Source organism: Rhinoderma darwinii, chromosome 1 (genome assembly GCF_050947455.1).
Source record: "Rhinoderma darwinii isolate aRhiDar2 chromosome 1, aRhiDar2.hap1, whole genome shotgun sequence".
NCBI lineage: Eukaryota > Metazoa > Chordata > Amphibia > Anura > Rhinodermatidae > Rhinoderma > Rhinoderma darwinii.
The window spans coordinates 416,480,300-416,495,004 of record NC_134687.1 but is presented as its reverse complement, the minus strand read 5'-3'; the positions used below and the strand labels follow the sequence as shown (position 1 = coordinate 416,495,004).

Sequence of the window (14,705 nt, the reverse complement as noted above, 5' to 3'; positions counted from 1 at the left end):
TACTCAGGCCGGTGCAGCGAGAACCGATCAACGAGACATCGTTGATCGGCGCTAGCTTGCTCCGGTCACAAGGAACTTCGGATGAGGACGAGCGTTCGTTACTCCGATCACTCGCCCTCATACATCATGTCAGCAGAGTGTCTCCATTTACACAGGGAGACGTGCTGCTGACAATATTTTACTTTTAACTTGTTAGTGACCGCCAATACGCCTTTTCACAGCAGCCACTAATGGGCTTTATTTTGATGCATACGCCTTTTCACGGCGCTGCATCAGAATAAACAAACAGAGCAGGGAGCCGTTAAATCTCCCTTCTCTCTGCTACCAGAGGTAGCTGAGGGCTGGGGGCAGCCCTGCTCGAATAGGTGAGATCGATATAAGTATCGATCTCACCCATTTAACCCCTCAGATGCGGCGCTCAATAGCGAGCGCCGCATCTGAAGGGTTTTGGAGAGAGGGCTCGCCAAGTGTCTGTCTTCCAAGGCAGCCTGGGACCTAATAAAGGCCCACAGGTCTGCCTGTAGTGAATGCCTGCTAGGTCATGCCAGAGGCATGGCCTAGCAGATACCTGTCCGTTTTAAACAGACAGGCAGTAATACACGGCAATACAATGTATTGCCGTGTATTATAAAAGTGATGGGCTGATTGCCTATTTAAGTCCTTGTGGGACTAGTAAAAAAAAAAAAAGTTTAATAAAAAAAAATTCCCCTTACAAAATGCTTTACTATTAAAAAAAAAAGTAAAAAAGTTACACATTTAGTATCACTGCGTCCGTAACGACCCAAACTATAAAGCTATTACATTATTTAGCAAAACCTAAAGATTGGAGTCTGACACACCAAAGTAAAAGGAAAACAATGTAACTTTATTAAATCAATATAAAATAACACACATTAAAAGAAGATGATTTCCACAGTGCGGAAAGACAACCAGATTAAATAGACATAGTAGCTATAACCATATAGGTAATGGGTGACAAAATGTAATCCCAAACAAAATGATATTACAGCACATAGCAATTGTATAGTATATATGTTTTAATATATGGAACGGCAAGAGAACCTGTTCAGCAATAAATAAATGGGTGGTGTATCAGTACCCATAAATAGAAACCGGTAAAAAAACACTGATAATGTAGTGAAAAGATATATATAGCGCAATATGTAACCAAGAAAAAACATTAAATGGTACACCCAGGATGATACCTGTATTAGCAACCAAAAATTCTTTATCTATCAGTTTACCAAAGGTAGAATAAACTATACCCTGAAGGAGATTCATATGCTGAAAAGGGAATCTTACCCATCATGACAGTCACCGTCTCTGGTGTCAAACCTACATTATCAGTGTTTTTTACCGGTTTCTATTTATGGGTACTGATACACCACCCATTTATTTATTTATTGCTGAACAGGTTCTCTTGCCGTTCCATATATTAAAACATATATACTATACAATTGCTATGTGCTGTAATATCATTTTGTTTGGGATTACATTTTGTCACCCATTACCTATATGGTTATAGCTACTATGTCTATTTAATCTGGTTGTCTATCCGCACTGTGGAAATCATCTCTGCTTTTAATGTGTGTTATTTTATATTGATTTAATAAAGTTACATTGTTTTCATTTTACTTTGGTGTGTCAGACTCCAATATTTAGGTTTTGCTATCAATCAGCGGGTTCCACCGTTATTACCATGCTCAAGTCCCTATACATACTATGTATTAAGTCAAATATATGACTACAATAAATGAAGTTTTGTTTGTGGTGTTCTTCATTTAGGTATACTATTACATTATTTAACCCGCACAGTGAACACCGTAAAAAAATAATAAAAAAACAATGCAAAAATTGCTGTTTTCTGTGAATCCTGCCTTAAAAAAAATATGATAAAAAGTGATCAAAAAGTCACATGTACTCCAAAATAGTACCAATAAAAACTACAAGTCGCCCCCCCCCCCAAAAAAAAAACCTTATACAGCTGCATCAGCGGAAAAATAAAAAAGTTATGACTCTTCAGATATGGAGACGCAAAAACAAATAATTTAAAAACAAAAAGTGTTTACTGTGTAAAAGTAGTAAAACCTACAGAACCTATACAAATTTGGTATCGTTGCAACCCACTGAATAAAGTTATTATTTATACCACACGGTAAACAGCGTAGATTTAGGACGCAAAAAAGTGGCGAAATTTCAGTTTTTCTATCCCCCCCCCCCCAGAAAAAGTTAAATAAACTATATTTACCCCAAAATGGTGCATTTAAAAAATACAACTTGTCCCGCAAAAAACAAGTACTTATACAGCTATGTCGACGCAAAAATAAAAAAGTTATAGCTCTTGGAATGCAACGATGGAAAAAGCTTGGTCATTAAGGTTTAAAATAGGCTAAAAAGTCATTAAAGGGTTAAAACGATACGATCAGCAGATGATCGAGCGCTTGCTCGTTAATCGCTGCTCTGTTTACACAGGGCAATCAGCAACAAGTGTTACATGAACGCTCATCTGCATGATACTCACCCAGTGTAAAACCCTTTGTGTCTGTTGGCATTGTGCCCATTGTTTTGATGTGAACATAGTTATCAATGTATGCCATAAGTGTCAGATGGATGCAGGTCCCATTTATCTCTAGAACTGGGCCCCTTAAACCCCATTCTAGCTTTGCCTGATCTTACCGACTCCCAGCCACTTCCTGGTTATATGGTTGGGTGTTACATAAACCGTTTCTGTAACTCCCATAGTAGTGAGTGGCAGTTACAGAAGCAGCGTAGCATGTGAGCTACACTGTTTCTGTGACTACCATCAAATCTATGGGACATCTGAAAACCGCGTAGGTCAGCGAGTTATGCTGTTTACTTAACTCACAACCATATAACTTTTCATGGTCGCCATACACCTCATTCAGCCGCAAAAGAGCGCCAGCTGAACGGGGTTTAGGTGGCCCAGTCTGGAGGTAGGCGCAGGTCCCCGAGGTGGGAGCTGCATCTGACATATGCTGTGGATACGTTGTAAACGTCCATCATGGAAAAACCCCTTTAACCCCTTCCCTTTTTGGCCACTTTTGACCTTCCTGACACACCCTCATTTTTCAAATCTGACATGTTTCACTTTATGTGGTAATAACTTCGGAATGCTTTTACCTATCCAAGCGATTCTGAGATTATTTTCTCGTGACACATTGCACTTTATGTTACTGGCAAAATTTGCTCGATATGTTCAGTATTTAATTGTGAAAAACACCAAAATTTAGCGAAAAATTGCAAAAATTTGCATTTTTCTCAATTGAAATGTATCTGCAGTTATACCACACAAAATAGTCGCTAATTAACATCCCCCACATGTCTACTTTAGATTGACATAGTTTTTTTTAACATCCTTTTATTTTTCTAGGATGTTACAAGGCTTAGAACTTTAGCAGCAATTTCTCACATTTTCAAGAAAATTTCAAATGGCTATTTTTACAGGGGCCAGTTCAGTTGTGAAGTGGCTTTGAGGGCCTTGTATATTAGAAACCCCCAAAAAGTCACCCAATTTTAACTCCTTAATGCCGAAGGACGGATATATCCGTCCTTAGCAGCTGCTAGTTCGCGCAGGAGGACGGATATATCCGTCCTGTGATCGCGCGGGTACTGACAGTTTACCCACGCGATCAGCGGCAGGAGCACGGCTGTTCTACACAGCCTGGCTCCTGCTGCAACTGCCGGAATCGAAGCGCACGCCGATTCCGGCAGTTTAACCCATTAAATGCCGCTGTCAATAGTGACAGCGGCATTTAATGTGTTTGACAGAGGGGGGAGCTCCCTCTATCACCCGATCGGCGCACCGGCAAACAAATCGCCAAAACAGTGGAAATCCCCCAAAAGTGACCCCATTTGGGAAACTACACACCTCAAGGAAATTATCTAGTGGCTTTGCAAATGCGACATGGCCTCCGCAAACCATTCCTGCTAAATGTGATCTCCAAAAGCCAAATAGCGCTCTTTCCCTTCTTGGGGACAAAACAATGAAAACGCCCAAAAAGTTACTCCATTTAGGAAACTACACCCCTTGAGGAATTCATCTAGGGGTGTAGTAAGCATTTTGACCCCACAGATGTTTCATAGAATTTATTTGAATTGAACACTGAAAATAAAAACAATCCTTTTTCTTCAATAAGACGTAGCTTTAGCTCCAAATTTTTCATTTTCTCAACAAATAAAGGAAAAAAAGAACCCCAACATTTGTAAAGCAATTTCTCCCGAGTACGGCAATACCCCATATGTGGTCATAAACTGCTGTTTGGGCACACGGCAGGGCTCAGAAGGGAAGGAGCGCCATTTGAAGTGCAGATTTTGCTGGATTGGGTTCTGGGCACCTGTGGGACCAAAACAGTGGAAACATTTTTCATTTTCTCAACAAATAAAGGAAAAAAAGAACCCCAACGTTTATACCCCATATGTGGTCATAAACTGCTGTTTGGGCACACAAGGAAGGAGCGCTGGATTGGTTTCTGGTTGCTATGTCGCATTTGCAAAACCCCTGTGGGACCAAAACAGTGAAAACCCCCCAGAAGTGACCCCATTTTGGAAACTACACCCTCAATGCATTTACCTAGTGGTGTAGTGAGCATGTTAACTCTGCAGGTGTTGCAGAGTGAAAATGGGATATTTTTTCCATAGATATGCCAATATGTGGTGCCCAGTTTGTGCCACCATAACAAGGCAGCTTGCTAATTATTATGCTGTGTTTCCCGGTTTTAGAAACACCCTACATGTGGCCCTAATCTTTTGCCTGGACATTCGACCAGGCTCAGGAGTGAAAGCGTACCATGTAAATTTGAGGCCTAATTTGGCGATTTACAAAGTATTGGTTCACAATTACAGAGGCTCAGATGTGAAATAATAAAAGAAACCCCTGAGAAGTGACCCCATTTGAAAACTACACCCCTCAAGGCATTTATTAAAGGGTGTAGTGAGCATTTTCACCTTACAGGTATTTTCCATAAATGAATGCGCTGCGGATGGTGCAAATTAAAAATTAATATTTTTCCCTAGATATGCCATTTCAGTAGCAAATATGTCATGCCCAACTTATGCCACTGGAGACACACCACAAAAATGGTTTAAAGGGTTCTCCCGGGTATGACGATGCCATATATGTGGAAGTAAACTGCTGTTTGGGCACACTGTAGGGTTCAGAGCGGAGGGAGCTCCATTTGGCTTTTGGAGAGCAGATTTTGCATGGTAGTAGATTTGTTTGAGTATTGCTGGTGTTTCCATTTATAATGTGGGGGTACATGTAAGCTGGGCAGAGTACATCAGGGGCAGTCAGGTGGTATTATAATGGGGTAAAAAACAGTAAAATGATCCATAGATGTGTTACGCTGTGAAGCAATCCTTTCTGCACAGGCCGGTGTCGCACTGATAAATGGCGTCCTTTCTTATGCCCCTTTTGGTCCACACTCCACACCTTTGCAGTTTGGGGAATTTTGCTGGGAAGTGTTGTCCTGGTATAATACAGACACCGTCGCTTCCAGCAGATGTTTGGGCCCTCCCCTTCCCCTAATTTTAGGTCCATTGATCGCCTCTTGAAACAGTAGAAATGTTAACCTCGAGCCGGCACAACTGCATATTTTTTTATTTCCTGACTCATTGAAGCCTTAACTAATTCTATTTTTTCATAGATGTAGTGGTATGAGGGCTGTTTCTCTGCAGGACGAGCTGTAGTTATAGGTAGCATTTTGGGGTACAGGCAACTTTTTGATTACCTTTTATCTTATTTATTGGGAGGCCAGGTAAACAAAAACCGCAATTCTGGAAGGTTTTTTTATACAGCATTCACCATGCGTTATAAATTACATGTTAACTTTATTCTGCAGGTCAGTCCGTTTCCGGCGATACCCAATTTATAGCACTTTTTATGTTTTACAACTTTTTGCACAATAAAATCTTTTGTAAAAAAGAATGGATTTTTTCTGTTGCCAAGTTGTGAGAATCATAACTTTAGTCGACAGAGCTGTATGAGGGCTTGTTTTTTTTTGCGAGACGAGCTATAGATTTTATAGGTACCAATTTTGGATCCGTGGGACTTTTTAATCACTTTTTATTCCAATATTTGTAGGGCAAAGTGACCAAACCAGAAATTCTGGTATAGTGTTTTTACGCTGTTCACCACATGCAATAAATATATTTTGATACCTCAGGTCATTACGGTCATGGTGATACCAAATATGGATGGTTGTTTTTTTCAATAAATGGCTTGATAAGAGAAAAAGGGCGATTGTGTTTTATTTTATTACTTGAAACTTGTTTTCAAACTTTTATTTTACACTTTTTCTCAAGTCCCACTAGGGGACTTGTAGGTCCAACTGTCAGATTTATTTTTTCTAATACATTGCACTACCTACGTAGTGCAATGTTTTAGATCTGTCAGTTATTCTGACAGCAAGCCAATTACACTTCGCCTCCCGGCAGGGTCAATCGGCTTCCGTTATGGCAGAGTAGGGGGCTATTGTGTCTCCTGTTCCCATAGCAGCAGTCCAAAGTCCTGATTGCATTTCAGGGCTGGCAATCTGCTAGTAATCGCTAAGATGCAGCGATCGCTTTGATTGCTGCATCAAAGGGGTTAATGGTAGGGATCGGAGCTAGCTCCATTTCCGGCCGTTACAGGCGGATGTCAGCTGTAACATACAGCTGACTTCCACTGCTGATGACGCCAGATCAGCGCCTGAGCCGGCACCATCTTGCCGGTGGCTACAGAAGCCGATTAGGCAGATCTTGACTGGCTTGTGTGCTAGGCAGACCGGGAGGCCAGTATTAGGCCTCTGGTTGCCATTGCAGCCACCAGAACACCAACAATTTCATTGCTGGGATTCCCATGAGCTACAAACACCTTAAAGGGAACATGTTGCTAGAATTTTTTTTTTAAATAAAACAGTATAAATGATTAAACAGTTTTAATTTTTTCACGAGTCAGGAAATATTATAAATTAGATTCTAATTTATAACATTTCCCTGTGCTGGTCACTAGAGGGAGCAATTCCCAAAATTGCAGCTTTGGCATGTGGTAAAGCGACCACATTGCTTTATGCTGCAAAATTTAAGACACTCACTGTAGCGTCCTCAAACAATCCCCCCTCCTTTATCCTGGCTAATGCCAGGAGAAAGTAGGGGATTGAATGTTCAAGCCTCCTACACTGTGTGCTGCCATTTTTTGCGCAAATACAGTGTAGTAGGCTTACATACAGTGGTAATCACAGTAAAACAGACATAACTTACCTGCTCCTGCCGCCGCCGCTCCCTCCCGCTCCTAGTGCTTGCTTCAGAAAACAAGTCCGGAAGCCGCGACCGGAAGTAGTAATCTTACTGTCCAGCCGCGTCTTCTGGTCCACAAGAAAATGGCGCCGGATGTCGCTCGGCCGAAGACCTTCCATTTGGACTGTGGGAGCGGCGCATGCGCCATTCCCACACAGACGGCGTACATCATAGTGAATGGGACGGCTCCCGTTCGCATTCTCATAGAGATGTGTGCCGTATTCCATCTCTGTATGTGTCGTTAATCGACACATACAGAGATGAAAAAAAATGGCAGACCACAAAAAGTTAGAAAAAAAAACAAAAACACAAACATTTTTAATAAAACACTAAAAGCAAATTTATATAAAAAAAATTCGCAACACCCTTCCTTTAAATGTAGCGATCGCATTTGAACTCTGCATTGGAGTTACTGTAGGGATCTAAGCTAATTTTGGTCCCCACCATTACAGCCGGATGTCAGCTGTAAGATACCGCTGAGATCTGGCGATGATGCACCGGCTCAGCTTCAGAGCTGGTGCCAAGCATTTGGCGTATGGCTACGGCAAATTGCGGGAAGCACTAGCTTTCCATGGCATACCCATACAGCAGATGTCGGGAGGGGGTTAAAGTACACACCTGCAGAGGCTGCATAATGAATATTGACTTTTATAAATAAAAACAAGTCTATGGCCCCATGCACACGAACATGCTTTTGCAGCAGCAATTCCCCTGAAAATCCACAGGAAAATTGCAGCCCCATTCAATCCTACAGGGCTATGCACACAGGAGGCTGGAACGCAGAAAGAACAGGCATGTCTTATTACGGCCATGTTTTGCAGTCCAGGCTTATTGAAAATAATGGCCGCAGCCATGTGCACAGTCTGCAATTTGTAGGCGGCTGACTCCGCTGCTGGACGACCCAAAAATCAGCCGTGCACAGGGCTACAGTCGTTTTCATGAGGCCTAACAAACTGTTGCCAATTAGGGCTCAGCTTCCATTTCTTAAAGAGGCTCTGTCACCAGAAATTGCAACCCCTATCTGCTATTGCAGCAGATCGGCGCTGCAATGTAGATAAGAGTAACGTATTTTTTTTTTGTTTTTTTTAAACGAGCAATTTTGGCCAAGTTATGGCCATTTTTATATTTCTGTAAATGAGGCTATCTAAAGGACAACTGGGCGTGTTTAAAGTAAAAGTCCAAGTGGGCGTGTATTATGTGTGTTACATCGGGGCGGTTTTACTTCTTTTACTAGCTGGGCGTTAAGAGAAGTATCAGCCACTTCTCTTCAGAACGCCCAGCTTCTGGCAGTGCAGACACAGCCGTGTTCTCGAGAGATCACGCTGTGACGTCACTCACAGGTCCTGCATCGTGTCGGCCACATCGGCACCAGAGGCTACAGTTGATTCTGCAGCAGCATCAGCGTTTGCAGGTAAGTAGCTACATCGACTTACCTGCAAACGCTGATGCTGCTGCAGAATCAACTGTAGCCTCTGGTGCCGATGTGTCCTCGCTCGTCCGACACGATGCAGGACCTGGGGCAGGAAGTGAGTGACGTCACAGCGCCTCTTTTAGAGAGCTGTTGAAGTATTAAGGCTACACGGGTTGCCCTAGGAACCAGTTTCTATCAAAAAAATTAAATAAAATAGTCCCAGCTCACTCATTCATTTAAGCCAGAGATTTTTTTGCTTTCTATAGGCCAACATTTCACATGTGAATTTATTGCAGATTATACCGGATGCAATGCAAAAGTGATATCTGTCAAGTCAGTGACGTGTACTCAGTCTTAATGCAAAATAAAGACTCTTTTTGGGATTTTTTTTATTACTTTTTATTTTTTAATCCCATCAAGGGATAACTTTTTTTTACTTGTAATGTATTAGCATACTCCTGTATGCTAATACATTACACTGTGTCACAATGACACAGGCTGCTGATAGGGCAGCACATAGTGTGCCCGAACAGCAGGCACATGGAAAAGACAGCCCTGGGATCCTTTGTAGGTCCCCAGGGCTGACTGCAGAGGGATTCCCCATTGTTTGATCGCATCACTGGAATCCCGGTGATGCGATCAAAGAGGGGAATTCCCTTTGATCATGCCACGGACCGCGGTAATCAAAGTGTTAAAGGAACAGTGTCATCAAATTATTTTTTTATATGTTAAAGATGTTAGTGCTTTATTAAAAACGTTTATATTCGTGTGTTTGTGTTTTACTTTCTTATTTTTACACTTTTTCTTCCCTATGGGGGCTGCCATTTTTTGTTCCATTTCTGTGTGTGTCGATTAACGACACACACAGACATGGAATACGGCAGCCACAGTCCCATAGGGACTGTGAACGGCTCCCGTCCCATTGACTTCAGTGTACGGCGTCTGTGTGGGAACTGCGCATGCGCCGCTCCCACACAGTCCAATTCGAAATTGGCGCCATTTTCCTGTGGACCGGAAGTCGCGACCGGACAGTAATATTACCGCTTCCGGATTTGTGCACTTGGACCAGCGGCAGCAGACGGAGCGGATGGACCGGAGGGAGACGCGGCGACTGGAGCAGGTAAGTTATTTCTATGTATGTTCATGTTTGTGTGTTTACTACTGTACGTTAACCTCCTACACTGTGTGTTAGCTCAAAAAATGGCGACACACAGTGTAGGAGGTTACACCGTTCAAACCCCTCGTTTATCCCGGCACGGATGCTGAGAGCTCACTAGAGCAGGGCTTTTTACCCAATTTTGCAAAGCTGCAATTTTGGGGACAGCTCCATCTAGTGACCAAAAATGGGTAGTATTATAAATTAATAATGAAAAAAATTTGAACAATGTTTAATCACCCACACTAAATGTTTTTCTGGCAACACATTCCCTTTAAACAGCTGGGGTCCGAATGTTTGCCGACCCCAGCTGTGTTCAGGAGGCTGCTCTAAGATCAGGAGCTGTTAGTAACAGCTCCTGCTTAGAGGACGAGCGCTCATCAGCCTGATCTGCAGCGACGCCAGAAGACGTCTCTGCAGACTAAGCACCCGCACCGCCTGACGTCAAAAGACAGTGGGTGGTCGGGAAGGTGTTAAACACAACCTTTTTGGCACCAAAAGTACCCATTAAATGTGAGAGAAGATCAAAGATAAACTAAGCCTTAAAGGGAATGTGTTGCCAGTAACAAGTGTTTTTTTTTTTTAGTTAAACAATGTGTATAGGTGATTAAACATTGTTCCAATATTATTTTTTTTTTCACGAGTCAGGAATTATAAATTGGATTCAATTGGATTCTAATTTATAATATTTCCATTGCTGGTCACTAGATGGAGCCATTCCCAAAATTGCAGCATTGCATGTGGTAAAACAACCACATTGCTTTATGCTGCAAAATAGGGTAAAAAGCCCTCGCTCTAGTGAGCTCTCAGAATCCCCCCCTCCTTTATCCTGGCTAGTGCCGGGAGAAACAATGGGTTTGAACGACACTGTGTCGCCATTTTTTGAGCCAACAGTGTAGAAGGTTTACATACAGTAGTAAACACACTAAGGCCTCATGCACACGACCGTATTTTTTCACACCCGTAAATACTGGCGTAAATACGGGTCCGGTGTCACACGTATTCCACCCGTTTTGCACCAGTATTTACGAACCCGTGCTCGTAAATATGGGTCCGGTGTCACACGTATTCCACCCGTATTTACGAGCACGTTTTTGGCAGCAAAATAGCACTGCACTAATCGGCAGCCCCTTCTCTCTATCAGTGCAGGATAGAGAGAAGGGACAGCCTTTTCTGTAATAAAAGTTAAAGAAATTCATACTTACCCGGCCGTTGTCTTGGTGACGCGTCCCTCTCTTCACATCCAGCCCGACATCCCTGGATGACGCGGCAGTCCATGTGACCGCTGCAGCCTGTGATTGACCTGTGATTGGCTGCAGCGGTCACATGGCCTGAAACGTCATCCAGGACGTCGGCCCGGATGTCGAGAGGGACGCGTCACCAAGGCAACGGGCGGGAGACCGGACTGGAGGAAGCAGGAAGTTGTCGGTAAGTATGAACGTCTTTTGTTTTTATTTTTTACAGGATAGGGGATACATGTCTTGTTTATGGCAGAGCGGGGAGATACCTCCCCGCTCTGCCATAGTTTTCATTGTAGTCCCGGCGGTAGTTACGCCACTGGGCTGTGGCCTGCAGACCGGGTAGTCCCCTGGCCTCGCCACGCTCCCGTAATCACGGGTGAACACACGCAGCCACCCATGATTACGGGAGCCCCATAGACTTCTATGGGATGCCCGTGCCGTTATTACGGCATGAAATAGGGCATGTTCTATCTTTGTTAACGGCACGGGTACCTTCCCGTGAGCAAACGGGAAGGTACCCGTGGCTAACAGAAGCCTATGAGCCCGTTATTGCGGGTCGTAATAACGACCCGCAATAACGGGTGTTTTTACGGTCGTGTGCATGAGGCCTGAAACACATACATAGAAATCCCTTACCTGCTCCAGTCGCCGCCGCGTCTGCTGCTCCATGTGCACAAGTCCGGAAGCCGCGACCGGCAGTAGTAATCTTACTGTCCGGCCGCGACTTCCGGTCCACAGGAAAATGGTGCCGGACGGCACGCATTTCAAATTGAACTGTGTGGGAGCGGCGCATGCGCCATTACCACACAGCGGCGTACATGTTGGTGGATGGAACGGGCCCCTTTCGCAGTCCCTATGGGACTGGAGCTGCCGCATTCCATGTCTGTATGTGTCGTTAAGCGACACATACAGAAATGGAAAAAAAATGGCAGCCCCCATAGGGAAGAAAAAGAGTAATAAGACAAAGTAACAAATTAATCCAAACGTTTTTAATAAAGCACTAACATCTTTAACATATTAAAAAAAAAATTGTGATGACACTGTTCCTTTAACTCTTGTGCTGTAAATTTCTGGAGAGTGGGAAACCATTAGAGTGCCCAAACTATGTGGCTGAGCTGTGGTAGTTGCAATGTGGATGAGAAAAGTGGCAAAGCCACAAATGGTTTTAATCCGTGCATTAATTTATATTGTGCTCATCTGTTGGGCAGGGTTGCTCCCAGCCCTCAGCTGCTTCTGGTAGCCGAGAGCAGGGAGTTTCTGAAGCAGAATCAATGTTTTAGGCCTCATGCACATGGCTGTGATTTCCAGGTTGGCTGGCCACGGAATGACAGCCGTGAGCAAATCGCAGGCTGTGCACATGGCCTTATTTTCAATGAGCTCGGACTGCAGAACATGGCCGTAATAAGGCTTGCCCGTACTCTGTGGTCCGGGCTCCAGGTCCATGCACAGACTGTGAAAACCAGTCGTGTGCATGGCCCCATAAGAATGAATGGGGCCACAATTCTCCCATGGATTTTTGGGGGAATTCTAGCTGAATTCAGAATACAGGAACAGAATTGTAGTAATGATTTGACCAGTAAAAGAACAAAAAAAATCATGGTTTTTATATCTTTATTTATACGCAAGCCAATTTTGACTACTGCATTCCATCAAGATCACATTTAACAAATACTGTCAATAGGACCAAGCAGATAGACCACCTTCAGATTCTTGTCCAGAAACCAATATTCAGCTTTTGAGGTAATCAATTGGCTACAAAAAAAAAATAAAATATGAATTACTAAAAATTCATTTAAAGATGCATTTCAAACTAAATTGGTTTACAGTTCTGTGCAGGTTAGACCGTGTTCACATAAGCATTGCCCTTCTGTTAAGTGGGGAAATCAGTCGGGGATTTGTCAGGAAACAATTAGCAGAGGTTCTATCACTATTGAGATCAATGGTGATGCAAGTGGAGGCCAAGGTTTCTGTCTGAGGTTACCGTCAGGTTAACCCTTCGACGGAACCTCTCAACAGTAGTGCAACACTGATGTGAACAGGGACTTCTTGTACCTTCACATAGTCAAAGATAAAATGGTCCGTCTAGTCTAGATTACATTTATGCAACAGTTATTCAGAGACAGACAAGACATACGTATTTTATAAAAAACAAAGCTACACAAATAGGGCTAAGGCCCCATGCACACAGCCATGCCCGTAATCATGTCCCGCGATTGTGGGCACAGCAGACAGCTGCATTTCAGGCCATGCTCTCTTAAAGATCAATGGGCACACCATCAATATTAGTGATGAGGGCCAACTCTTGGCACCCCCATTAATCAGCTGTTTGAAGGGGCCATGGCACATGTGAGCGCTTCAGCCTATTTATTGTTTACCTTTGGTTTAACAGTCAGGAGTAGTCTAATCGAACACGGATAGTGTTAGCTGAGGACACACCATCACTCTTGAAATCTTGGATAACCACTTCGTGAAGTCATTGCAAGTTCACCTTTCAACACATGCAATCCAGAAGTGTCACCAGTCCGGCTACATTTCATATCCTGCAAAAAGAAGATAGGTTTAGAAAAGTGCTCTGGACTGTCCTATAGACCAACTCACACTGAAACGGACATCAGGTTTTGTCTTGCCCCGCAAAATTCAGTAGTGAGGATCGGCAGCCAACCCGCCATCACACTCCTGAGTGAAAAAGGCAACATTAATCTACGACAGCCTAAAATCTCAAAACCCGTAACTCTGGGCTAAGAAAGGAACGGCTGTCGAATGGGTTGATACCATAGCAGACAAATTGGATTTTCAGTAAGCAAAAAGATGGGAACCTCTTACATTATGTCATTAACTGTTCTATTGAGTATGGAGGTAGCCCAAATCATAGCTTACCTATTAGGAACCATCACGTTACCCTGAAGAGGTCACCTAAAGAGAAGAACAAACTGTTAAGCTAAACATGAAGTAGATAAACCGCCTTTGAAAATAGACACAAGTGTGGCTCAGAGCATGAATTCTAATCACAGATCTCAGGTGAAACACGGACTATGCAAACTCATCACAGAACACTCCCACCCCCCCATATCAATAGCTTATAGCTGTATACTTTACTTACATAGTACATCCAAATCCACAAGTCACCTCTGGCAGTAAGTCTGTGTATCCTTCAGCAATTTAGGCCTTGTGACAACCATCTAAAGGGAATAAAAATAAATAAAAAACGATTAATAAAGCAAACCATAACTTTCAGCAAATGTACCATAGGAAATTTACTTTCACTCATAAGGGGATGCCAGACACCAACTCACATTAAAGAGCCACAACTACCAATTCAAGCCTGCTCAGTGCATGAACATAATCATTGTTTTTCAGGTGAAACACGGACTATGCAAACTCATCACAGCAGGCTGGACAAGTGGAAATGTTTAAAGGAACAGTGTCATCGCAAATAATTTTTTTATATGTTAAAGATGTTAGTGCTTTAATAAAAACGTTTATATTCATTTGTGTGTTTGTGTTTTACTGTTTCTTATTTTTACACTTTTTCTTCCCTATGGGGGCTGCCATTTTTTGTTCCATTTCTGTGTGTGTCGATTAACGACACACACAGACATGGAAT

General features: G+C 43.0%; 1 protein-coding gene and 2 non-coding genes across 5 annotated transcripts in view; all 3 read right to left on the bottom strand.

Annotated features, from left to right (window-relative positions):
* Nucleotides 1–12,698: 12,698 nt before the first annotated feature.
* LOC142655072 (dnaJ homolog subfamily A member 4-like) overlaps nt 12,699–14,705 on the bottom strand; it is a 125,267-nt gene continuing 123,260 nt past the window's right edge. For all 3 annotated transcript variants that reach the window (XR_012849426.1, XR_012849432.1, XM_075828975.1), the window contains 4 exons: nt 14,202–14,280; nt 13,979–14,014; nt 13,477–13,641; nt 12,699–12,853 (listed from right to left, as the gene is read on the bottom strand). Coding sequence is in view for 1 of the 3 variants with exons in the window: in XM_075828975.1 (XP_075685090.1) it covers nt 14,261–14,280 (20 nt within the window). In the remaining 2 variants the exon portion in view is untranslated. The remainder of the gene's footprint in view (nt 12,854–13,476; nt 13,642–13,978; nt 14,015–14,201; nt 14,281–14,705) is intronic.
* Nucleotides 13,718–13,860, bottom strand: LOC142722947 (small nucleolar RNA SNORA79). Its single transcript, XR_012875212.1, has one exon. It is a non-coding gene; the product is annotated as a small nucleolar RNA SNORA79 (small nucleolar RNA).
* On the bottom strand, nt 14,421–14,495 carry LOC142722958 (small nucleolar RNA SNORD126). Its single transcript, XR_012875223.1, has one exon. It is a non-coding gene; the product is annotated as a small nucleolar RNA SNORD126 (small nucleolar RNA).